A 27,145-nucleotide genomic window follows, 5' to 3' on the forward strand; every position below is an offset into this window, starting at 1 on the left:
AGGACCTGAGTTTGGGTCCCATCTTCACCTAAAAATAAATAAATACTCTTATTAATGCCTGATGTGGTGGTGGTACAGACCTGTAACCCCAGAGTTGGGAGTGTAGGGGGACACAGGAGGAAACCCGGGGCTCCCTGGCCAGCCAGCAGCAGGGTCATTAAAACAAGGGTCCCAGTGTCTCTCAAAAACAAGGAAACTGGCTCCTGAGGAACAACCTCCAAGGTTGACCTCTGGCCTCCAGGACACACATGAATACACACACGTCTGCACACATGCACACATATTTAAGGTGTTAAAAATTTAATCTAAATAAAGAGTCTGAGATATAAAAGGCAGTGAACTATGTTTGACAGATCTGTATGAATAGGATCTTTGTCAAGATCTAGAATTTTTTGTTGGAAACTCCTGAACGTACACAGGAGGCTAATTTTTTTCTTCCTAGTTTTATGTCTAGGCTCAGCATCCAAATGCAAAAAATTAAAAATGGTCTAAAATAATATTTCTGTGACATGGTAAGTATCAAGTGTATATAAATTCTCCCCAAGGGATAAGAGAATCAGATGTGGGCATTGATAAATACAGAATAGAATATATTAAATGATATTCCTCTACAGGGAAAGGCAATTTTCCAAGGACACAGTCACAGTGGCCAGGTCTATGTCAATTAAGATTCCCAATATAGGGAGGTATTAGCAGATAAAACAAGATCTCAGCTAAATACACAGGGTGGCATTAGTGAGTGACTTCCCCCAGGACTGACATTTTCGATGACTATTATAGAGCAGACTGCTGTGGAAACCTACAGAACAACCCAGCCTGTAGTGCAGAACTGTGTAGTGATGAGACCCTTGTTGTTGACTCCCCCCTAGAATAGGAGGTGGAGAGTCATCAGACCCTCATCCCCTCGATGGGGATTCCAACTATCAATTTCTCCCTTTCCTCCATGTAGTCTTGTGGAGACGTTAACATGTATGGGAGGGGGACTCTGACGTAACTCCTCTGAGGTCTTTGCAAACAGTTCAGTGAGACTCTTCAGTGGCTTAGCTGTTTTTCCACTCTCTCACACACAGTAAAAATTCATGAAGTTGGCCTTGAGTGGAATGGTTTTTTGTCCTGTCTTTGGTGTGCTATCTTGGATGAGCAGACATTTGTTCATTGCCCCAAGAAAAAGTAACTTGAGTAGCAGGGGTATTGCGTGTGTGTGGTCTAACTGGGTTATATAAAGAGATGCTCTCTCAAAAAATAACAGAGTGGATAATAGCTCAGTGAATCAACACAGTCATGAGGACCTGAGTTCTTGAGTTCAGAGCCCCAGCACCCATGCAAAAGCTGGCCATGGTGGTGCTTGCCTACAATCCCAATGCTGTAGACAAAGCTGGATTCCAGGGGCGTGCTGGACAGACAACTTGGGTAAAATAGCAAGCTTAGATTCTGTGAGTGTCCTTGTCTCAGAAAACAAGGTAGAGTGAAATACAGAAAGACATCCCCAAACTCCTTAGGCCTCTGCCACACAGTATTCATAGAAAAGCACATCCTCTAGTCCCCCGCAGACACACACATATACACAGACACACACAGACAGACACAGACAGACACAGACACACACCCACACACAGACACACACACAAATATACACACACAAACATACACAGAGACACACACATACACAGAGACACACACACACAGAGACGAACTCAGGGGGAGGGGAGGAGAATTTTGATGTATTTCAACTATTGGAAGGAACAAGTGAGGTTTTGTTTTGTTTTTTACTTTGTTATTGTTCCCTGTTGTCAGTTGTAGAAAATGATAATAAATTCATATAATAAATAATATAAATGAATCAAATGAAAACTATACAATCAGGCCACCCAAAAAGAAAGTTAGTTAGTCATGGGCATGTTCTGCTGGCATTGAGAACAGTCTTCCATAATCAGTTTCTTCATGTGTGCATAGCCTGCCCATCACCAATGCCCTATGCTCAGTGGTGGAGAAGTGTAAAAGAATGTGAAAAATGTCAGGGACGCACTCTATCTCCACATTCTCTGCCACCTGAGAGACCTCACCGGGGAGATGCAGTCATTGGTTAAAGCTAGCCTTGGGCAAGAAAGCAGAATGAAATCTGCAAACTTCTTTGAAATTCAAAAGCATCTTATCTTGACACTAAATTTCAAAGGCATCTTCTAGTGGTTCAACAAACACAATCACCCAGGTGCAGCTGTGCCAGGTCAGACATTCTAGAATTATCTGTGAAGTGTCATTCCTTGAGAGTGGAAAAATTACCTTGAATAGGGGGCAACTCGAAGAAATGACATGGGGAGAAAGGAGATTATGAAATAATTAGAATTCATTCAGAAAGCCAGTAAAGCACAGAGCACCCTTATTTCAAAAAAGAAAAATGAAGAGTCAGGGTTTGAAATCTGTCCATGTCCTGCAGGTCCCATCTCAGACAGTAACAAATAAAGCCTCACCAGTGAGACATAGGGAAGGTAGGGTGAAGATGGACCTGTGGGCAGCCATCACCCGCACGTCAGAGGACAGCCGTCAGGATGCTACTCCATCACCAGTACCAAGTGCTCCAACTCTTAGATACCCAAGCCATACCACGGGTGCAAAGACAGTGAGACCTGGCTGCATGTCCTTCCATGCAACACAACTTATAAACCATCCAATGTGCTTGGACAGTGCCACCCAAGCTTTCCTATAGCAGAGGCCGCAGTGAGGAGTACAGGAACCAGCTTTAGCAAATGTGTAAGTACATGACGGTAGATAAAAGGTGGGGTTACAAGTGGAAAAATGAGGTTGTCCTTATCAACCTGTCACAAACTGGAAGCACCCAGGAAGAGGAGACCTTAACTGAAGAATTGCCTCTCTGAGATTGGCACGTGGGCATATCTATGAAGCATTTTTTTACATTGCTACCATATGCTTAGGCCCAACCCACTGTGAGTGCTACCATCACTAGGCCGGTGGGCCTGGGCTGTATAAGAAAGGTAGCCAAGCAAGCAGTGGAGAGCAAGCCAGTAAGCAGCATTCAGGTGTCAGATGTAAGGTTCAGATCCTGCCTTCACGTTCCTGCTTGAAGTCCTGCCTAATTCCCTCCACAATAGACCTAGACGTGTAAACCAAATAAAGCCTTTCCTCCTCCCCAGGTTGAGTCGTGGTGTTTATCACAGCAACACAAGGAAAACCAGAGCAGAAGCCAACATGTAAGAGGTGAGGGGAGAAAAGAACAGAGCGGTGGCTTCTAGGCTAGAGGTGGGGGTAGGAGCAGGACACGGGCGTAAAGGGACTCTCTGACGGATAGTCTTCTAATTCTGCAGTGTTTTAGTGGTTACATGGAACTAGGGCATCAAAGAATTCAGGGGATGGGGAAGGAGAAGGGGAAGGACCTCTGTACTCCAGAGCCTGGCTGAAGTCTCTCACCAGAATCAAAAATTCCATACAATTACCAGAGCTTTCGATGGAGATTAGGTTGCTGCCTACACGGTGACAATGTATGTCTCTTTTGCGGGGACGTGTTTCAGTAAGAACACTACAGTACAGTGAAACATGTGTAAGATATGAGCATATGTGACCTGCAGGAAGAGCCCATCCCTGTCCTGACTGCACACCTGCATTTTCCAGGAATCTCACAAAAATCTCCCTTTACAGAAAGGTGTATGCACACTCCTTGGGCGACCCTGAGAACTACACTGGCATCATCAGAGTACAATCCTGCCCAAAGCACCTCAAGGGCCTCACTGTAATCTCATTTGCAGAAACAGGGGGGTGAGAATAAGACAGGGGATGGGGGGGGGGGTTAGAAATCCTTTCAACAACATAATTCCCAAAGCTTCCAAAGCTTCTCTGCAGATTCTGTTAAGTCCTTTAAATGTGCTCCTGAGAGGCCCAGACCCACACAAAGGCGTGTCTCATCCCCCCCCCCCCCCCCCCCGAGTCTCTCTACATTTCACACACACAAAATCTCCTCTTCACACACTTTTACTGTGTGTTGTACTTGCTTCCCTGAAATGCTTTTCTGTAGCAAAGTCAAGAGTTCTTTCCAGAGACCTCCTGGGGCTTCTGCTGGCGGGAACACAGATCTGGGTCTTGGTCTTAATCTCACTGCTGCAGAGAGCGTGATTCTGAATTTATTAAGGTCATTGTCTAAGGCAACTACAAGGCATAAATTTTAATGGCATATAAATGACACCTTAATAAAACTGTAATCAGCCTTTATGTTTTTTAAAGCTGACACATTTTTAACTTAACAATATTCCAGTTCCAAAAAAAAGGTTGTTTTAGGAGAAAATTTACATTATAAATGTTCAGTTGCAGAAAGAATGCAATTTCCCATCATTGGAAAAAGTCAAGTTTAGCAATAATCTAAAAAGAAAATATCTTTAAGGTTTTTATATTTATTCCAAACAGATAAATTTCCTATAACAACTCCAAAAGTAGTATCAAATACTTAGAAGAAAACGTTTAAAGGAATTTCGATTATTTTGTCAAGTAGCACATTCATGCTCACATGCTTAAATATTAAAAGGGTTTGAATTCGACAATTAAATATTAAAAGAACACCAGAATTTGGTAATTTAAGGGGGAAAAACTTATCTTGCTACCTCATAGGTTAGTTTATATGGCTTCACAATGAAATATGATCAAGCCTAGAATAAAATGATGCACATAAATTTTATGTGTCAAAACTTTTGGAAAACACCACAAGGCATCACATGTGGCATGGTCAAAGGTGGGTCTGTCTCCCCCTGGATAGGAATCACAAGGGTCCATTACCTCTGCCCTGCCTCAGCATCTCTGAAATGGAGCCAGCAATGGTGTCTACCACAGGGTGCGGTTGACATGGTAACGGTGAATGCTTGGCAAGGGGAAGCATGCAGATAATAAATAGGTGCAGCTCTGTTCTCATCTGGTTTAATTTGCTCAAGTTTGTGCTGATCGGAACCAAAATGTCCTTCCCCTTAAGGCTAAGAATTTAAATACTTTGTTTCCTATGAGGTGGCGCTGTTTGCGAGGGTTCTGGAGTCTTTCGGAGGTGGAGCCTTGCCGGAGGGAGCAGGCACAGTCAGGGACCTTCAAGGGTTCCCCATATCCTTGTCCCTCAGTCCGGTGACCTTCTCTGCTTCCTATCTCATCTCTGCTTTCTGCTCCTGCTGCCTGCTTCCGTGCTTCACTGGCCATTACAGCCTCTAAGTCTCTGGACCCTCAAGACAAAATAAATGTTCTTCTCTATGTTGCTTTGGGCCACGGTATTTTATCACAGCCACAGAATCATAACTAATATAGCCGCATCTCTGGGCCTTTGCTTTCTGGGGAGGCCAGTACATCAGACATGTTGATGCCAGCTGGGCATAACAAAATCTCTTTCAGCGGTTGATTCATTCCGCACTGTGTTACATAGATGCTGCTAAGTCTGGATCTCCTTCAGCTGATCGCAAAAGAGGACAGAGCAAAGGATGCTCAAGAAGAACTCACGCAGCAGGATCACTCCCACAGCCCGTCCAAGTGAGAGAACTCCAAGAAAAGGATTAAATACTTTAAATCCATAATCTAGCCACAAGTTAGGCTCACTTTTCCCTAAACAACCTCATTTTAAGACCTTGAAATTAAAGTGTCTTTACATAAGGTAAAACCAAATACTACTGATCTGAAGAAAATCACAATAAAAATAACCTCTAATGATATCAGCTATACTCAGATCAGTGCCGAATTCAGCCATCATCAGAGAATCTTCCTCCCGCAGGTAATGAACGCGAATACGGAGACGCACAGGTAAACATCAAGCAGAGAGACCACAGGAACACTCAGCTCTGAATGAGATGTCGTCATCAAGCCCTCCCCTCGGAGCTTAGGAAACCCCGTGGAAGAGGAGGCAAGAAGACCTTAAGAGCCAGAGGGGACAGAGGACACCAGGAGAGGGAGTGCCTCTTACTCAGCTGAGCCAAGATCACATGTGCTCCCAGAGGAGGAAGCGGAAGCAGCAAGCTCAGGTCTGCACCTGTCCTCTGTGTGTGTATCATGGCTCCCAATCCCCAGCGTGTGAGTGGCTCTCTGATTTTTGGGTCTCTTTTACTTCTCTTGGTTTGCCTCGTCCAACTTAGATATGACTTTTTTTTTTTTTTGCTTGATCTTATTTTATTTTACCTTGTCACGTTTGGTTGCCATCTCTTAGAAGCCTGTTTGTTTCTAATGAGAGACAGAAAAGGAGTGGGGGAGAGGAGGGCAGAGGAGGTGGGGAGGAACTGGGAGGAGCAGAGGGAGGGAAATAATCAGGGTATATATGTATGAGAAAAGGATATTTTCAATAAAACGAGAGAGTTTTAAAAATAAATAAAGCATACCGTTTCGAAGAAAAGAGTAAAAAGGGGGGAAAAAGTGTCTTTAATGTTGATTATCAATGAGCTTCCAGTTCTTCTGGACCGGTGGCTCTCAACCTTCCTAACACTGTGAACCTTTAATACAGGTCCTCACATTGCAGTGACCTCCAACCATGACATTTTTTTGTTGTTGTCACTTCATAACTATATTTTTGCTGCTATTGTGAATTGTGATGTAAAACTCTTTAGAGGTTTGTTAAAGGAGTCACAACCACAGGTTTAAACCTCTGCTTTATACCTTCTCTTTTCCTTTACTCAAAATGTGTATGCACTTGTGACAATCCCAGAAGCTGAGGTTTTGGTTTTGACAATCTTGAAGTTGTAGGTGGATTGATGTCTCTGCTCTGACTGCCACCATGCCTTCGTGGGAGAGTAGAGGCTAAGGTCATTGAAATTTGGACAGTTACAAACTGTTCTCAAGTCATTTAAAACTGACCACAGACTTTATGAGCAGAGATTAATTTTAATGAAAGCCATTTAATCATACATTGGCACACAAAGCTAAATATTTTATATTATTTAGGTTCTGAATGCATTAACAAAACCATTCTTGAACTTATCAAAAATTTGAAGGCAATTTGCCTAAAAGTGTTTCCAGACTGTCCAGATACTACAAGGACATTTCCAAGTAAAACTAACTCTACCAATCCTCTGCTACCTACAGGGATATGCAAATGTGATATGGGGGGTTTCTTTTGAATGGTACCTTTGGAGAACAACTGTTCTCAGCATTTCTGTGCCACACCCAACACAGACAGCATGGTGTTTTCTGACCTAAGAAAGCTGTGAGAACAGGCATAGTCTCTGCAAGAAAACACATGTAGGTAAAAAGAATAAGGTGTCATCTTCTTGACAGAATCCACCTAAAACCGTTGATCCAGGTTGGCACAGAGCTGTCTGTAGCAGTTGGCTCACTGCTTGGTAAGAGGGCTGTTTCATGGCCACTGTCAACATTCTGAATCATCATTCATATAATAATAATTCATAAATAATATATTCATCAATAATATTTTGGGTTTGATTTCTTCTAACTAAAAGGGGTCAAAGTGATGATCGTTTTTGTCTCCCTTTCTTGCCCATCTCGTCAGGGATGAAAGGATAATTTAATGAAAGGGTGTTTATTTTTAAATACAAAGTGACTAGGGCTATCAATTTGAAATGAAATACAAATAAAACAGAGAAGGAACTTTGGTTATAGGAAAAATAACTGTGATGTTGCCAAGAAACAACATGGCCATTTTCCCATGCCATTCTTTCACAGGACACCAAGTCCAGAAATGGATGAGAATTATGGAGACAATTCCGTTGTCTGTCCCAGGGCGAAGCATCAAGCATCTGTGAGAAATGAAGCAATGAGCTGGCTCTCCACAGCAGTCTGACTTAATGCTGAAACTCATTATTTTTGACTTTCCCATGTTGACTGGGTCACTGGGCTTTTAAATGTGTTTGTACGGCTTTGTGTGTCCTGGCTGGTGTGGAGTCAGTGCCAGTCCACAGATGCACCAAGTAGGGGCACCTCCTTTGCCTATTAGTGTAGCCTCCTTGGCTACACAGCAAGAAAACCACTTGAGGCCATTATTCCCCACAGGCTTACCTCATCACTATTCTCATCATGCAAGTCTGTGAGATATGAAATACTTGGCACGATATATCGAGGCACCTTGGCTGAAAGTTGCCTTCAAAGTTACTTGCTCTTCCATTTCCTATTAAAATGTAAACATTAAAAACGCCCTTGTGTTTTGGGCATCTTCCATGTCGAGAGTTTTCTCACTTGTAAGAATTGTAGCTGGCAACAGTCGATGATCTAAATTCAGCTCGTGGGAGTTTTATTGACTTATACGTACGCCCTCTGAAGATGTCCAGGAGATGAATGAGGAAAATGCTCATCTGTGTATGGTATGGAGAAGACAGACAGCGCCCAGCAGCACACGCATGGATGGACTCAGTGGTCACGAAGAGCATCAATCTCTTACGTTGGCATTCGCACAGTGTGTTCACCATTGCTTGCATCCTTTAATCTCCACTAACTCTTCTTATCAGAAAGCATCCATCTCCCATCAAGGCTAGATTTCAGCGGGAACATATTTCATACTAAGGCCTGGATACTTTCCTACTGACAGTTACCTCTTGCCATGTGATTTGAAGTCTGACATTAAGGGAATTTGGATGAAATTGCTGATGTCTGCTGACACTTGTCTTAGAGGACTTTTAAGAATATGAGACTGTCATGTTTTTAGTACATAGAGTTGTTTACAATTTGTTTCTATTGTATAAGTGGTTTTTTAAAACTCCTATACCACTTTAGTTAAAAATACCAAAAATTAAAATAAAATAAAATATCCATGGCCTTTAGTTGGCTTTATCTTGAGTGGAGCAGTATTGCCTACTATGTACAAGACCCTGAGTTCTATACCTAGACCCTACAAAAAAGAGACCAAAGTAATGAAAGTCAACCAGATTATACAAAGTAGAGCTCTCATTAAAGAAAAAAGCAAAAAAATGGACCAAAACATAGCTGAGACACATCTCATACATCAGACTATGGGTAATTTTAATTTATCTTAATATTTTCTCATTTACATGGAAATTCTTTACATTGCTTACATACTAATCTTCGATGGAACACACCAATTACAAATTAAATCTTCCATCTGTCCTTTTGTTTTGAGGGCAAGCTGTTTGCAACATAGTTCAGATTTAAAATTGGGCTTTTTAAAGTTCCGTTTAATTTCTAAAACTGTTGTTTTTTAGCTTAATTTGCTTGCAGAAATTTAAGCTAATCAGAGAAATCTGTCTCGGCATATTGCTAGCACCACAAACACCCTCAGTTCTGGAGGTTTGAAGCTTCACAATTGGGCCAGGTTCTTCCTTGAGACAGTTTTTCGCTTCTCACCAGTTTTTCGCTTCTCACCAGTTTTTAAATCCATTAGCCAGCCCTTCCTTTTGTCATTGGGTGACCAAGGCAGTGTCTAGAAGATTGAAGTCAGGTCATCTGACTAAGGTGGTAAAATCTTTCTAACAGAAGATCTATTGCTCCCTCATAGGACAAAGTTGCATCCAGTAGCTCTTAGAGTGCTCTCAAATTGGGAGATGGATTTTGTTTAATAAATTATCTTAAGAGTGTCTTCATAAGTAGGCATTCAAGGAAGGAAGCAATGACCAAGATGAGCATCTCAAAGTCTAATTAAACTGCTGGGAAATATTAAATTTGCTTAGCATGCCACAACACGGGAGGGAGCCTGAGGTGACCAATGACCTAGATGACCTTTGACCCTCCATGGACACAGCTGTGCATTTTGCTGGACAATGGAAGCAATGTACTAATTTTAAGATCATGGCCTGATGACCCGGCAGTGGTGGTGCACGCCTGTAATCCCAGCACTCTGGGAGGGAGAAGCAGGTGGATTTCTGAGTTCGAGGTCAGCCTGGTCTACAGAGTGAGTTCCAGGACAATCAGGGCTACACAGAGAAACCCTGTCTTGAAAAAAACAAATCAAAAAAAAAAAAAAAAAAAAAAAAGATCATGGCCTGAGACAAACTAGAGAGTTGTCAAGTATGGTGGTTTTAATAAAAATGCCTCCCCACGGGCTCATGCTTAGCACTCCATAACACGGGAGCCTGAGGTGACCTTTGACCCTCCATGGACACAGCTGTGCATTTTGCTGGACAATGGAAGCAATGTCCAGGGACCTGGGGCAAACTAGAGAGTTTCAAGTATGATGGTTTTAATAAAAATGCCCTCTAACTGGCATTATTACAAAGTATGGCTTTATGAGAGTAGGTGTGGTCTTGTTGGAGGAAGTGTGTTACTGGGGGTGGGGCTTTGAAGTTTCAGAAGCTCAAGCCAGGCCGTGTCACTCTCTCTTCCTGCTGACCACCAAGATGTAGAACTCTCAGCTCCTTCTCCAGCACCATGTCTTCTGCATGCTTCCCACCATGACAAGGAATTAAACCCCTGAACTGTAAGCCAGCCCCAATTAAATATTTTCCTTTATAAGAGTTGCCATGATCACGATGTCTCTACATGACAATAGAACTCCGAACTAAAACATCCAGTTGCTGAGATTGCAAAGCACTAGCTGAACAAAGCTCTTACAAAGTCAGGCCTTGGAGGTGCAGAGGCAGCAGGATACCTTCTTGGCCACATGCCATAAAATTTAAAGAAGAAACAGCCATGCATTAGACAAAGATAATGAGGACCTATAGATTATATACAATAGCAGTGAATGGATCCCAAGAGATGGAGCTATGAGTTCTCCCAAGAAACAATCTATTGGTGAGATGACCCTCGGGGAAATGAAGGAGATTTTGATTTGCAGAGTCAAACAGTGCTGCTAATTCAGAGAAATGTGTTGAATCATCATGGTAATAATATTCAGTATAAATATGAATAATGACTGATTCATATGAGAAGATATTGAACAAATGATGCTAACAATATTAACAAGGCCTTATGGATAAATAGATGACCAATGTGCAGATATCCTTAAGGACTGCCCTGTGCAATCAAAGAAGCAAGCAAAGAAAATAACATCCAGGCTGAATTTTCAATTTAATGACAAGTGTGTTGATAAAACACTGATAGTCCAATTTAGTAGTTCAAAAGGAAACAAGGCAAAATGACTAATTCTATGCTCCTGGTAAAACATAACCAATGTGATTAGTAGTTACCAGCAACTGATTACTGTTTAGAAATCCTGGAAACAAATACAAAACATAAATATAAACATTTACCACAACTCAGGCTGTTTCATTAATGACAACCCCAATAATATGAGGTCCATGTTATTATAACAACTTTAAAGATAAACAGATCCACAGAGCTTGATTTGCCAACTCTGGTGAGTGTCAGAGTCAGGGCTTGCTCTTAGAAGGTTTCATTCCAAATATAATGTTCTAGGTATTATTACAGGAACTGTTTCCGTGAGTGTGGTGGTTTGTATATGCTTGGCCCAGGGAGCGGCACTATTAGCAGGTGTGACCCTGTTGGAGAAAGTGTGTCACTGTGGAGGGTGGGCTTTGAGACCCTTCTCCTAGCTACGTGGGAGCCAGTCTTCTCCTGTTTGCCTTCAGAACAAGATGCTGAACTCTCAGCTCCTCCAGTGCCATGCCTGCCTGGAAACTGCTGTGTTTCCTGCTATGATGATACTGGGTCGAACCTCTGAACCTGTAAGCCAGCCCCAATCAATGTTGCTCTTTAAAAGAGCTGCCTTGGTCATTGTGTCTGTTCACAGCAGTAAAACCCCAACTAAGACAATGAGGAAAGATGCTTTTCCAAAGAGAGAGGAGGACTGGTCATCATTAAAGGGTGTTGCTGAATAGAGGGATCCAATCATGTACTTCCAAACACGATTCTTCTCAAACGAAAAATAACCAAGCAATTAAAATCTTAGTATTTCAGTATAACAATTGTCAGTAATTAGAAACCTCATGGTTCAGTTTTTGTTAAATTGATACGAGCCTATTCATACCCGAGAAAAAGGAATCTCAATTAAGGAATTGCCTCTATGACATATCCATGGGGCATTTTCTTAATTATTTGATGTAGGAGGAGCCAGCCCACTATGGGTGGTACCATCCGTAGGCAGGCGGGGCTAGCCTATACAGGAAAGCTGGCTTAGTGAGGGACAGAAAGCAAGACCATGAGTAGAACTCCTTTGTGGTCTCTGTTTTCAGTCCCTGCCTTGGCTTTTTTTTGGAGATAGGCAATAACCTGTAAGCCAAACAAGCCTTTTCCTCCCCAAGTTGCTTTTGGTCAGTGTTTTATCACAGCAACAACGGAGAAACAAACTAGAACAGAAACCAATCATAATGCTAAATATGTCACATGGGTTATTTCCTTTAACACTTTATTAGTTTACACCAATAAAGCAGGCATTATTATTCTTGTGACTTAGGGCATAGAACAGTATTGTCAGACAGTTAATTGCTCCCACTGGGAGGATGCTTTTCACTGTCTCTTGGGTAGAGGACAGGGGTTTGACCCAAATCTATCAGTCTACAGAACCAGTGTATCTCTTTTGTGTCACGGAACTGCTCCTACCTATATTTAAATTAAAATACATCAAAATTCCTCATCCTAAGCAAATTCAATGTTCAGGATTTTAATCTGGCTGTGGTGGTTTGAATTAAGAATGGCTCCCATACACTCACATATTTGAATGTTTTTTTCCCAGTTAATGGGCTGTTTAGGAAGGATTCAGCGGTGTGGCATTGGTGGATGAACTGTGTCACTGGTGGTGGGTTTGAGGTTTTAAAAGTCCATACCAGGGCTAGTCTGTCTGTCTGTCTGTCTAGCTATCTATCTAGCTATATATCTAATCTATCTACTTATCCACCTATCTATTTGTCTATCTTTATATTTCTCTCTATATCTATCTATTCATCTATGTACCTATTCATCTATCTCTCTATCTCTATCTCTGTATCTCTCTAACTCATCTATTTATCTACCTATTTGTCTCTATATTTCTCTCTATCTCTAGCTATTCATCTATCTATCTATTCATCTAGCTCTATCTCTGTATCTCTCTATCTCATCTGTCTATTTATCTACCTATCTATTCATCTCTATATTTCTCTCTATCTCTTTTCATCTATCTATTCATCTATCTATTCATCTATCTCTATCTCTGTATCTATCTCTCTATCTATTCGTTTATCTCTCTATCTCTATCTCTCTATCTCTATATATCTATCTATTCATCTATCTATCTCTATCTCTATCTCTCCATCTTTATCTATCTATTCATCTATCTATCTATCCCTCTATCTCTAGCTCTCTATCTCTATCTATCTGTCTATCTCTCTCTCTCTATCTCTCTCTCTCTCTATCTATCTATCTGTCTCTCTATCTCTCTATCTCTCCAGCTAGCTCTAGCTCTACCTGCTGCCTGTAGATAAGGATGTAAGCTCTTGCCTACTGCTCGTGAGCCATGCCTGCCTGCTGCCATGCTTCCCGTTGTTTCCTGCCATGATAATCATGGACTGTGAGCTAGCATCCCATTAAGTTATTTCTTTTAAAACTTGCCTTGGGCATGGTGTCTCTTCACAGCAATAGCACAGTGACTAAGGCACCAGTATTTTGGTACTCTAACAAATATCCAAGATAATCAATTTAGAAAGAGAATATGTTTATTTTGGTTAATTTTTTTAGAAATTCCAATCCATGGTCTACTGCACACATTGCTTTGGGGGCCTGTAGAAATGTAACTATGATGGCAGAAAGTGTGTGGTATAGTAAACCTCCCACTTCACAGTTGTGGGATAAAAGGACTGGAAGGGACAGAAAGGGTGTCTTAGGGGTTAAGGGCATGCACTCATCTTTTTTTTTTTATTCGATATAATTTATTTACATTTCAAATGATTTCCCTTTTCTAGCCCCCCCCCCACTCCCCGAAAGTCCCGTAAGCCCCCTTCTCTTCCCCTGTCCTCCCACCCACCCCTTCCCACTTCCCCGTTCTGGTTTTGCCGAATACTGTTTCACTGAGTCTTTCCAGAACCAGGGGCCACTCCTCCTTTCTTCTTGTACCTCATTTGATGTGTGGATTATGTTTTGGGTATTCCAGTTTTCTAGGTTAATATCCACTTATTAGTGAGTGCATACCATGATTCACCTTTTGAGTCTGGGTTACCTCACTTAGTATGATATTCTCTAGCTCCATCCATTTGCCTAAGAATTTCATGAATTCATTGTTTCTAATGGCTGAATAGTACTCCATTGTGTAGATATACCACATTTTTTGCATCCACTCTTCAGTTGAGGGATACCTGGGTTCTTTCCAGCATCTGGCAATTATAAATAGGGCTGCTATGAACATAGTAGAACATGTATCCTTATTACATGGTGGGGAGTCTTCTGGGTATATGCCCAGGAGTGGTATAGCAGGATCTTCTGGAAGTGAGGTGCCCAGTTTTCAGAGGAACCACCAGACTGCTTTCCAGAGTGGTTGTACCAATTTGCAACCCCACCAGCAGTGGAGGAGTGTTCCTCTTTCTCCACACCCTCTCCAACACCTGCTGTCTCCTGAATTTTTAATCTTAGCCATTCTGACTGGGGCATGCACTCATCTTAAGTAAAGCCAAGTTTGGTTTACAGCATCCATTTCAGGAAGTTTACATCTATCTTTACTCCAGGGGATCTGACACACCTGGCCTCCATGATTAACTGTATACACAGGTGCACACGTATACATGCAACAAAAAACAAAGCAGATATTTTTAAAGACAAACATGCACACACACATACCCACAAACACATACACAGACAAAGGGGGAGAGAGAGAGAGAGACAGAGACAGGGACAGAGACAGGGAGACAGAAACAGAGCAGGGAAAGAAGGGGCTTGGCCCCTCCAGCTCCCTCTGATGCTATTTCCCGATGATATAAAGACATTGCACTAGCTCCTAGTTCCCTCCTCTTAGAGCCTCTAACACACAGAATCCTGAGGGACATCCAAGATTTGAACCAGGTGGGGAAGCTAAATGACCATCTCAGGCTTAAGGAGAAACTACCAACTAGCCTTTCAGACTGAAATGAGACCTATCCAGACCTGACTTTAGAGTCTGAGCCTTTCCACCATCCCAATAGGGAGCCAAGTTCCCAACCAGGGGTGAGGCCATGTGCCCCAGCCTTTGTGAAGCAGAAGTCACCACTAGGAGGTGATCCCAGACAGTCTACCAGAGCTCCCTCTGCACACTACTGAGGGGCCTTTGGAAAATGGGTCTTTAGTCCTGCTTTAGAAGGTTCAGAGCTTGTACTTCCTATCCTAGAAAACTGACTTTTGTTAAAAACCGCCACTTGTAGAGCACACACTAATGCAGGCACCCACAGCTGATTACAGCAAGAAGAGGATGTAGCTCTTCCCAAGTTAGAGGAATTAAAATCTACAAGGACACTTGTAGCGCCCAAGTCTTGATTAGCCACCAAACACACATCATCTAAAATAGCACACCCTATTCTGAACACTTAAATTCTCTAAGGAAAATGTCATAGTTATTTTTTTAATCTCCCTTTTCTTTGAAATTGGCAAAAATAGTTCCATCAACTCCCAGATCCGGTAAGTTGGGAGGATGGTTGAACAAGCACTCTAAGATCTTAGAGTTAAACATTTCAATCTGGCATTTGAGGATGGGAAGTTCATTACCAGTAAAACTATTTTTTATACTAATTGCAAACAAAGCTAGAAAAGTGCTAAGTTCATTTTCCCAATATAGATAATAAATCACAGTAGTAAAAAAAAATCACATAAATCAGAATGAAGAGTTTAAACATGCAATGAGATTAAGAGATATTACAGAAAAGCTTCATTTTCTTCAAAAAGAGAGAAAGTATTACCAACAGATTCAGGAATCTCCTCTTCACGTCCAGTGAATTCTTATTTCTTACTTTTTAATCCAGAAATTTTGATTTTTCACATTTTTAAATGTTTACTAACTGAGATCAGATATTTAGTGACATTTATCTCTTCTTACATTAATAAAAGGAAGGTTTAGCTTATTCTATAAATGTGATTATTTTTTAAAGATCCATTGTATTTTCTTTATTCATGTTTACATCATATCTAAGAGTGTTTGACTGCATATGTATACGTGTACCCCACGTGTACTGTGTCCACAGAGGCCAGAGGAGAGCACTGGCTCCCCTGGAACAGGGCATGCAGATGGACGTGAGCCACCCTGTGGGTGCTGGGGACCAAACACGGGTCCTCTGCATGGCGGCCTGTGCTCTTAGCCACTGAACCATCTATCTCTCCAGGTTCTAAACTCCATTATTTTTACCTCAGATTAAAATTAGATATCTAAAACCAAAAGAGAAAAAAACAAAAGAGCATCTTGTGATATGTGCCTCACTAATTCTTCAAACAACCAAACAATAAAATGGAACAATTACAACAACATTCTGAAATAGAGTTGCGTGCATTGGTGCCTTCCTTTCTCTCTCTCTCTCTCCCTCCCTACGTAGAATTTTTTTCACTTGATATTTTCCAGACATGACAGACCTCTTGGGTCACTGAAAGTGGAAAAGTGAAATGACTGGTAAGGAGAGAACACTATGCATTAGCCAAATGACTCTGAAGATTTTTCACATAGGATAAACAACACATTGTTTACTTGTCCCGGCATGTTAGTGCTGGTGGATTTTACAGTGTGTGCAGCTTCTATGAAATGTCTATTACATTAAAAATGCAGCATCCCTGATCTTTCCACCTCTGTTCTCTGAGCATGCTGCAACACCATACATGCATGCTACATCTTCAATATCTAAGAACAGGCAAGATGCAGATGTGCTGATGCTTTCCACTTAAAGACTATCTGGTTTACCTTCCTTGTGCTTCAGAGGGGGTGGGGTCATTTGGAAATGCCCTGCCTATGATCTTCACTGTACAGATAACCTTCTTGGGCACTTGCTGTTCTTTATATTTCTAAGGAAGTGTCAATAATCATGAATTTAGAAGATTTACCAGCTGCAGAGAGCCAGACTGACATTTCCATAAAAGGATTCCAGAGACACGTTATGTTAATATCCAATCCTATCTTGTATCTCTACAGCTTAATCTTGTTAACACAGTAATATTTCAAGTGACCTCCAAGAGAGACAGCTTGGCAGGGTAAGAGAATAGCCAACACTGGGACACGCCAGAGGAGGCAACTCTCGGGTGCTCAGATTCTGGGAACCTCCGTGAGACGTGCAGAGACCGGGCGTGACTTTGATTTGCACACGTCCCCTTTGCTTTCTGAGAGGCCCTCCATCAAGGGCAAGGAAAAGGAAGCACGTTTGAAAATAGGGCTTGGCAAATATTCACGTGAATTCGGCAGCCATGGCAGCTGATAGCTTGGTGCCATGATGGGCAGAATCATCCCGAAAGCTGTGGGGTGCCAAGGGCACAGAAATGTTTTAGCTCCGCAGTTCTGGACTCTTGTGTTCAGGAGCCGCTGTGGTCATCTTAACCAGCTGCAGCTTCCTGTAGACATTTTACTCAGCGAAACATTTCCAGTACGTTCAATTTCTTAGTTCAGTCTAAAAATATCTCAGAAACAAGTGCCGGAGGATGAATGAACTCCTAGGCTATGGCTTTAATGCAACCCTAGGAGGCAGCAATCTAGGAGGCCCACATAGTGACAAGAACTAGTGAGAACAGTGTGGGCACTATGCCCTCCAGTGCCCAGTTCCTCTGGGTAACAGGGAACAGTAGGCATGGCTTATACTGTTACGACTAAAACCACAGCATCAGCGGTTTCCATCCATAACACATCTGTGTGCTGCCTGAAGGTGATAGCAAGACCATTTTCAGCCTGCACATTGTTCTCATTCCTTACCATGCGGCTCTCAAAAGCACCCAAGCATTCATTTTTATAAACAGTTCTATCTCTTCGGTGAAAAAAAATTATCTTTTAGAATCTATTGCAAATTGGATTCTTTTTCCATCCAGTTTATGGATTTGATGCAGGCCTTAGTTAAGCAAATAAAAATAAATAAATGAGTGGCAGAAGTCACTTAGTTGGCTAGAGCATGGGGATAATAAAACTTGGTCCAAATCATCAACAGGCTGATTCCTGGTGGCATCACATGGGTGCCCATGACAACATGCACTAAGTGTGCTGCTTAATTTTAAATCAACTTGATACAATTTTAAGGAAAACTCCATTGAGAATATTCTACCAGGCTGTCCTATGAGCAAGCCTACAGTGCATTTTCATGATGAATAATCGAGGTGTGAGGTCCCAGCCCACAGCGTGTGGACCCACCCCTGGGCAGGTGGTCCTGGAGTAGCGTTAGAAAGCAAGATGATCAAGCCATGAGGAGCAAGCCAGTAAGCAGCATCCCTCCATGGCTTCTGCTTCAATCCCTTTCTCCAACTTCCTTCCTTGAGTTTCTGCCCTGACTTCCCTCAGCTGTGGAGTGTGAGAAGAGAGTCATATGAAATATAAATCCTTTCCTCCCAAGTTGCTTTTGGTCATGGTCATCACAGCAATAGAAATCTAAGACACAGAGTTAAGATGCCATTCCTGTACAGAGAGTCACTACTTAGGAAGGCTGGAGAGAAGCCGGCTGCTTCTCAGAGGCTTACCCAGCCTCAGTCTCTGCCAGAACTGTCCATGATACTTGAACAAACTATTTATTGGGCAGATTTCCCTTTATAAGGGAAATGATTCAAAAATTTCTGGGGTCCATGAAGGACTTTTTTTTTTCCTATTGGGAATTCAAGCAAATATTCTTCATGCTCTTTGACTCTGTATCTCAATTTTCTGCACAGAAAACTGGGCTTCACTAAATATAATCAACTTGAGTATTCAGTTAGTATAGCTGCACTGGGAATGATTTATCATCTATGTTGATCATGATCCACCCATCCATCCCTACTCTGAAAATGTTCAAATGAGATTCCTTGGAAAAATGCTTCCAAGAACAAGAATCCCACTGTTGTAGAGATTAAATATGCTCAGACATGCCATATGCCTAGAATAATGCTCAATAAACCTGTTACACAGCAGCAATTCCACCACATAGGTCATCAGGGGCTGCAACCGTAAGTGATCTACAACACAAGAGTACTAACAGCCGCATCGTATTGGCGATTATAAAGCTCAGTCACATGTTTTCAGAGTTGTCTGGTTCAAAACCAAGATTTGAATCCCAGTCTTTGAGTATTAAGCATTGGATTACTTCCAGTTGTACTGGATTATTCACAAGAAACAGTTTAGAACATTATATAAACTCAGGAGAAAGTAAATAATTAGTTGCTACAAGGATTAGCTGAAGTGGTGGTCCCTGACTTGGTGACAGTATATAGTGATTTTGAATACCCCAAATTCTAAATGAGTAAAAGCAGAAGGGGAGTGGAGGGAAGGGGGAAGTGGGAAGGGGAAGGGGGAAGGGTGGGGGGAGGGTGGAAGGGGGAAGGGGGAGGGGAGATGGGAAGAGGGAAGGGGAAGGGGGAAGAACACTCATAAATAATTGGAAATTCTTTTGAATTAGTTAGGTTAGCATAAAAAGTAAGAGGCTCTCATAGTTAGCCTCATTCCTCATTTTGTTCTCTCTCATGCCTGTCCCCTGCTGCCCACCCGTGTCCCCTGGGCCAGCCATTGCTGGTCCCCTTTCTTAACCCACAGAGCACACCCCCCATTCCACTTCCCACACATGTATTTTTTTGTCTTAGAATTTTACTTTTTTCTGAAAACAGGTAAATGCCCCTCTTGAAAAAAAATCAGCTCAGAAAAATGCAGAACTGTGGGATGTTTTTGCAACCTGTGACAGGCTGAAATGTCTAATTGTGTTGTTCATCTCTTTGCCGCCACCATAATTCACAGTCCCATGCCACCATAATTCACAGTGCCATGGTGGGCTTGCTGGTTACTGATACACAGATGATATTCAGGGGTCTTAGATCTATAAGATGGAGACTATTACCCCACAAATCCTACCTACATGCAAGTTTTATGAGACAAGCAGAAGATGGTCAATACTCACAGACAACTGGCATGCTTCTTTGTTCCTAATGAATTTTAATAAGTTAGGACATTTAAATGGATCCCTGGGGGAGTGATTCTTCATGACTGACACGTTTGATACTATTAGCATCTATTCTCATTCATAAAGTTTGGTTGTGTGAGCCTTCAGGAACTTTCATGAGAGCTCTACTTAATACAATGAGTCTCTTCATTATGAATCTCGTTTAGATTTTAAGATGAGCTAAATCATGCAAATCCTTCAAGTTGTCTTCAAATTACAAAAAGCTGTTGAAAAGAACCACACTAAAAAAAAACGACATTTCAGGGATGGTTTCTGGGGAAGTGGTTTACTGGTAAGAGGCCTCCAGGAAGTTGACCCTGCTATAGTGGATGATCCCACACCCTTAAATACGTAAGCAGCACAAATTTGATTCAGTAGGATATTAAAAAAATAAAAAAATAAAACACATGAAGTTGGAATGGTGTCAGGAGGTGAGGGTGGGTCTGGGAGACGTTAAGGGAAGTAGTAGAGGATGAATATGATCAAAATAGATTGCATGAAATTATTAAATATTAATAAAATACATTGCAAAACTACACATTTTGAGCAAAGGTAATAATGCTGAAAATGATCATCATAAACAAGGGGCACCATTAAACTCCAAATGAGCAGCAGACACGCTGTGCACATGAGCAGTGTGGAGTGTTCCTGCAGTTCCCCATCTGTGTCCTGACAAACCATAAAGTAGCCCAGGTGGAATTGGGCCATCCATTCTTAGCTAAAAAAAAAACTCTACAATTCAGTTGAAGCTGATTAATGAACATTTCTGACACATGGAATCATGAATTGTGATTTAGTTCAACAAGTGATTCCTATTTCCCACCATCAGCCTCAGTTTCTCTCAGCATCTTAGCTGTTTTAAGGCTCTTCCAGGAGGCCTTAAAGGACATAGGACAAATTTGAAAACAGAAGACCAAACAGCACTATTATGCTAAGCAAATAACTACTGAAACAGTAAAAATAAAAGACAGTTCCCCCTCCGCTTTTTTTTTCTTCATTATGATGATTAATCCTATCTGGTACCAAAATTCAACTAGTCTCAGATCAACAAGCGTTTGTTGATGACTAAATGACCCAGTCCCTTCTACACCCAACAAGACGTGCTTAAGGTCCGCACTGTATGTCAGGTATGGTCCCCACTCCCAATTTCCTGGATCTTGCCCTAAAAATCAGAGTCCTCACGCTCTGCCCTTACCTGCTTCCCATCCAGGGTGTACAGGCGCTTCACCACACCCGAGTCCAGCTTGATAGCATCGGTAATGTCAGTGAGAACCTGCTCGAAGGAATGGGCCGTCTTCTTGTTCAGCAGGATTCTCACAGCCTTGCGTGGCTTCACCCCACTTCTGATGATGGTGACCAGCTTGGGTCGAATGAAATCCTTATTCTCCCGGACCTCCGAGGGTCCTCCCTTGGCAGTGGCCAGGGAGGACACTGCGCGGGAGGCTGAGGTGGTCTTGACGTTCACGGACCAGTTGGGATTCACATTCTTGGTGTACTCCAGCTTCTTAAAGGGCTCGATGGAGCCGCAGACGTAACTTTCACCTGAGGAAGAGAGAGAGAGAAGTTCAAATTTACACCCACGGGAGCCCATTTCCTTCCCCCACATCCAGCCTTTCATTTCTCATTTTCTAGGTAACTGCAAGAATTGCCTATGACTTTCAAATCAACGAAAGAGTGGTTGAGAATGAATGAAAACAAAACCCACTATTTCTCACTTCTAATATCTTTCTTTTGATACAGACTGGCATCTTGGGAGGGGAAAAAAGGAAAAACAAAAAAATTTCTCCCCCTTTGTCTGCTGATAAAAATACCAACAGTCATGAATCAGCTTCCAAAAGAAAAAGAACTGGAATTCAAAATTGAGATTATCTTTTGATACTTAAGGGCATTTAAATTTTCAGCAAGCTTCAAAATTAGAAGCACATTCATTTGGTGCCTGAGATAATTTGAAAACTAAAAATGAATCAGTACACAGCTTCTTAAATCGTTAATATATAAGGGTAATGAGAGTACACTATAAAGATTCTGTTTGGCCAGAGAAAATTATGAAAGCCAGCCAACATGAAAACCTTTCTTTTCTGTTGCCTGCATCATGCTGACCAAAATATGTACAAAAGGAAGTTGGTTCAAACTTGATAATGGGCAAAAATGAAGAGAATGACCAGCCTACAATATTACTGTAATATTACAGAATGTTTATTAATAAATGACTCAAAAGTATGCAAATGAAACACTCAGTCTGAAAATATATAGATTATATGCAAAAGACCACAACACAGGTGCTGAGAGGCAGCAAATTATGAAATAAATGATGCTAAAAACATTTCTTAATCCCTTTTCTTAGATGTGTCAAGAATGACAAAATCTAATCAGCACAAAATGGGTGCCAACATTTATTTTGCTAAGAGATTTAAACACTTCTTTCAAACATGTACTTATGCCCCATAAGAACCTGTAAAGCTAAAAAAATATTAAACTCCTTTCATTAGCAGAGTCTGACTTATCCCAGGTATATTTTCACCAGGATCTAAGTAAATGTAATATACATACAAATGCATATACATATATGATGCTGTGACAGGGTATTTTTTAAGGTTTGTTGAAGGATCATGAATGAACTTATCAGTGGGAAGAGCTTTGTGGAAATTCAAGCTCACAACTGTTCTACATAAGCTTGTGACAATGGACCAATCCCTTAGATTTTAGGGTAATGGCTTACTCAATGAAATGTCACTGAGCAGTACACAATGAGAAGACCAAACCTAAGGATAATAGGCATAGAAGAGAGTGAAGATTTCCAGCTTAAAGGGCCAGTAAATATCTTCAACAAAATTATAGAAGAAAACTTCCCTAACCTAAAGAAAGAGATGCCCATAAATATACAAGAAGCCTACAGAACTCCAAATAGATTAGAGCAGAAAAGAAATTCCTCCCATTAAATAATAATAAGAACACCAAATGCAAAAAGAAAGAATATTAAAAGCATTGAGGGTAAAAGGTCAAGTAACATATAAAGGCAGACCTATCAGAATTACATCAGACTTTTCACTAGAGACTATGAAAGCAAGAAGAGCCTGGAAAGTTGTCATACAGAGCCTAAGAGAACACAAATGCCAACCTAGACTACTATACCCAGCAAAACTCTCAATTACTATAGATGGAGAAACCAAGGTATTCCATGACAAAAACAAATTTGCAAAATATCTTTCCACAAACCTAGCCTGTCAAAGGATAATAAATGGAAAACTCCAACAAAAGGAGGGAAACTACACCCTAGAAAAAGCAAGAAATTCATCTTTTAACAAACCAAAAAGAAGATAGCCACATAAACATAATTCCACCTCTAATAACAAAAATAACAGGAAACAACAATCACTTTTCCTTAATATCTCTTAATATCAATGGACTCAATTCCCCAATAAAAAGACATAGACAAACAGACTGGATACATAAACAGGACCAAACATTTTGCCACATACAGAAAACACACCTCAGTAACAAAGACAGACACTACCTCAGAGTAAAAGGATGGAAACTTGTACTCCGGACTCATTTACAAATGGTCCCAAGAAACAAGCTCTAATATCCATTCTAATATCAAATAAAATCTAATTCCAACATAAAGTTATCAAAGAAAAAAATCTACCAAGAAGAACTCTCAATTCTGAACATATATGCTCCAAAAGCAAGGGCATCCACATTCATAAAAGAAACTACAAAAGCTCAAAGGCCACACTTCACACAATAATAGTGGGAGACTTCAATACCCTACTCTCATGAATGGACAGATCATAGAAACAGTAACTAAACAGAGACACAGTGAAACTAACAGAAGTTATGAACCAAATGGATTTAACAGATAGCTATAGAACATTTTTTTCCTAAAAGAGTATACCTTATTCTCAGCACCTCTTGGTACCTTCTCCAAAACTGATCATATAATCAGTCACAAAACAGTCCTCAATGGATACAAGAAGATTGAAACAATCCCATGCATCCCATCAGATCACTATGGACTAAGGCTGGTCTTCATTAACAACAAAACAATAGAAAGCCCACATCTACATGGAAGTTGAACAACATTCTACTCAATGATTTGGTCAAGGAAGAAATAAAGAAAGAAATTAAAAACTTTTTCAGAATTTAATGAAAATGAAGCTACAACATACCCAAAGTTATGGTTATGGGACACAATGAAAGCAGTGCTAAGAGGAAAAATAATAGCACTGAGTGCCTCCAAAACAAAAAACAAAAACAAAAACAAAAAACAAAAAAATAACTAGAGAAAGCATACACTAGCAATTTGACAGCACATCTGAAGGCTCTAGAACAAAAAGAAGCTAATACACCCAAGAGGAGTAGACTGCAGGAAATAAAACTCAGGGCTGAAATCAACCAAGTAGAAATAAAAAGACCTATACAAAGAATCAACCAAACCAGGATCTGGTTCTTTGAGAAAACCAAGAAGATAGATAAACCCTTAGCCAAACTAATCAGAGGGCATAGAGGCAATATCCAAATCAACAAAATCAGAAATGAAAGGGGAGATATAACAACAGAAACTGAGGAAATCCAAAAAATCACCAGATCCTACTACAAAAGCCTATACTCAACAAAACTGGAAAATCTGAATGAAATGCACAATTTTCTAGATATATACCAGGTACCAAAGTTAAATCAGGGTCACATAAACAATGTAAATGGTCCCATAGCCCCTAAAGAAGTAGAAGCATCATTAATAGTCTTCCAAACAAAGAAGCCCAGGACCAGACAGGTTTAGTGGAGTTCTATCAGACCTTCAAAGAAGACCTAATACCAATACTCTTCAAACTATTCCAAAAATAGAAAGGGAAGGTACACTATCCAATTCATTCTATGAGGTCACAATTACTCTGATACCTAAACCATGAAAATACCCAACAAAGAAGGAGAATTTAAAACCAATTTCCCTTATGAATATCAATGCAAAAATACTCACTAAAAAATTCTTAAAAACTGAATCCAAGAACATATCAAAATTATCATCTATCATGATCAAGTAGGCTCCATCCCAGGGATGCAGGTATGGTTCAATATATGGAAATACATCAATGTAATCCACTATATAAAAAAACTCAAAGAAAAAAAACCCACACGATCATTTCATTAGATGCTGAGAAAGCATTTGACAAAATCCAACACCCCATCATGATAAAAGTCTTGGAAAGATCAGGAATTCAAGGACCATACCTAAACATAATGAAAGCAATATACAGCAAACCAGTAGCCAACATCAAACTAAATGGAGAGAAAATTGAAGCAATTTTACTAAAATTAGGGACTATACAAGGCTGCCCACTCTCTCCCTACCTGTTCAGTATAGTACTTGAGGTCCTAGCCAGAGCAGTTGGACAACAAAGGGAGGCCAAAGGGATACTAATTGGAAAGGAAAAACTCAAAATATCACTATTTGCAGATGATTTGATTGCATACTTAAGTGACCCCCAAAACTCCACCAGAGAACTCCTACAGCCTGCAAACAACTTCAGCAAAGTGGCTGGATATAAAATTAACTCAAACAACTCAGTAGCCTTATACTCAAAGGATGAAGAGGCTGAGAAAGAAATTAGGGAAACTACACATTTCACAATAGTCACAAATAATGTAAAATACTTTGGTGTGACACTAAGCAAGCAAGTGAAAGATCTGTATGGCAAGAACTTCAAGTCTCTGAAGAACTAAATTGAAGAAGATCTCAGAAAATGGAAAGATCTCTCTCATGCTCATGGATTGCTAGGATTAATATAGTAAAAAATGGCCATCTTGCCTAAAGCAATCTACAGACTCAATGCAATCCCCATCAAAATTCCAATTCAGTTCTTCATAGAGTTAGAAAGAACAATTTCCAAATTCATCTGGAATAACAAAAAACCCAGAATAGCAAAACTTATTCTCAACAATAAATGAACTTCTGGAGGAATCACCATACCTGACCTCAAGCTATACTACAGAACAATTGTGATAAAAACAGCATGGTATTAGTAGTGACAGGCAGGTAGGTCAATGGAATAGAATTGAAGACCCAGAAATAAACCCACACACCTATGGTTACTTGATTTTTGACAAAGGAGCTAAAACCATCCAGTGGGGAAAAAAGACAGCATTTTCAACACATGGTGCTGGTTTAACTGGCGGTTAGCATGTAGAATAATGCAAATTGATCCATTCTTATCGCCGTGTACAAAGCTAAAGCCCAAGTGGACCAAGAACCTCCACATAAAACCAGATACATTGAAACTAATAGAAAACAAAGTGGGGAAGAGCCTTGAGCAATGGGCACAGGGGAAAGTTCCTGAACAGAACACCAGATGTTCTAAGACCAAGAATTGACAAATGGGACCTCATAAAATTGCAAAGCTTCATCGCTTCTCGGCCTTTTGGCTAAGATCAAGTGTAAATTGCAAAGCTTCTGTAAGGCAAAGGACACTGTCAATAGAACAAAATGGCAATCAATAGATTGGGAAACAACCTTTACCAATCCTACATCCGATAGAGGGCTAATATCCAATATATACAAAGAACTCAAGAAGTTAGACTCCAGAGAACCAAACAACCCTATTCAAAAATGGGGTACAGGGTTAATGAAAGCATTCTCAACTGAGGAATAACAAATGGTCAAGAAGCACCTAAAGAAACGTTCAGCATCCTTAATCATCATGAAAATGCAAATCAAAACAACTCTGAGATTCCACCTCACACTGGTCAGAATGGCTAAGATCAAAAACTCAGGTGACAGCAGACGCTGATGAGGATGTGGAGAAAAAGGAACACTCCTCCATTGTTTGTGGGAAATGACAGCTGGTACAACCACTCCGGAAAGCAGTTTGGTGGTTCCTCAGAAAATTGGACATAGTACTATCTGAGTACCCAGCTATACCACTCCTGGGCATATACACAGAAGATGCTCCAACATGTAATAAGGACACATGCTCCACTATGTTTATAGAAGCCTTATTTAAAATAGTCAGAAGCTGGAAACAACCCAGATGTCCCTCAACAGAAGAATGGAAACAGAAAATGTGGTACATTTACACAATGGAGTACTACTCAGCTATTAAAAACAATAAAGTCATGAAATTCTTAGGGAAATGGATGGAACTAGAAAATATCATCCTGAGTGAGGTAAGCCAATCACAAAAGAACACACATGGTATGCACTCACTGATAAGTGGATGTTAGCCCAGAAGCTCAGAATACCCAAGATACAATTGACAGAC

At 40.7% G+C, this 27,145-nt stretch overlaps 1 protein-coding gene across 5 annotated transcripts in view; it reads right to left on the reverse strand.

The window, feature by feature from the left end:
- Positions 1-27,145, reverse strand: part of Dclk1 (doublecortin like kinase 1) — a 309,975-nt gene that overhangs the window by 264,869 nt on the left and 17,961 nt on the right. For all 5 annotated transcript variants that reach the window (XM_052180494.1, XM_052180495.1, XM_052180493.1 and 2 more), the window contains exon 3: positions 21,085-21,431. In XM_052180494.1, the coding sequence (XP_052036454.1) occupies positions 21,085-21,431 (347 nt within the window). The remainder of the gene's footprint in view (positions 1-21,084; positions 21,432-27,145) is intronic.

Source organism: Apodemus sylvaticus, chromosome 4, assembly GCF_947179515.1.
Source record: "Apodemus sylvaticus chromosome 4, mApoSyl1.1, whole genome shotgun sequence".
Classification (NCBI taxonomy): Eukaryota; Metazoa; Chordata; class Mammalia; order Rodentia; family Muridae; genus Apodemus; species Apodemus sylvaticus.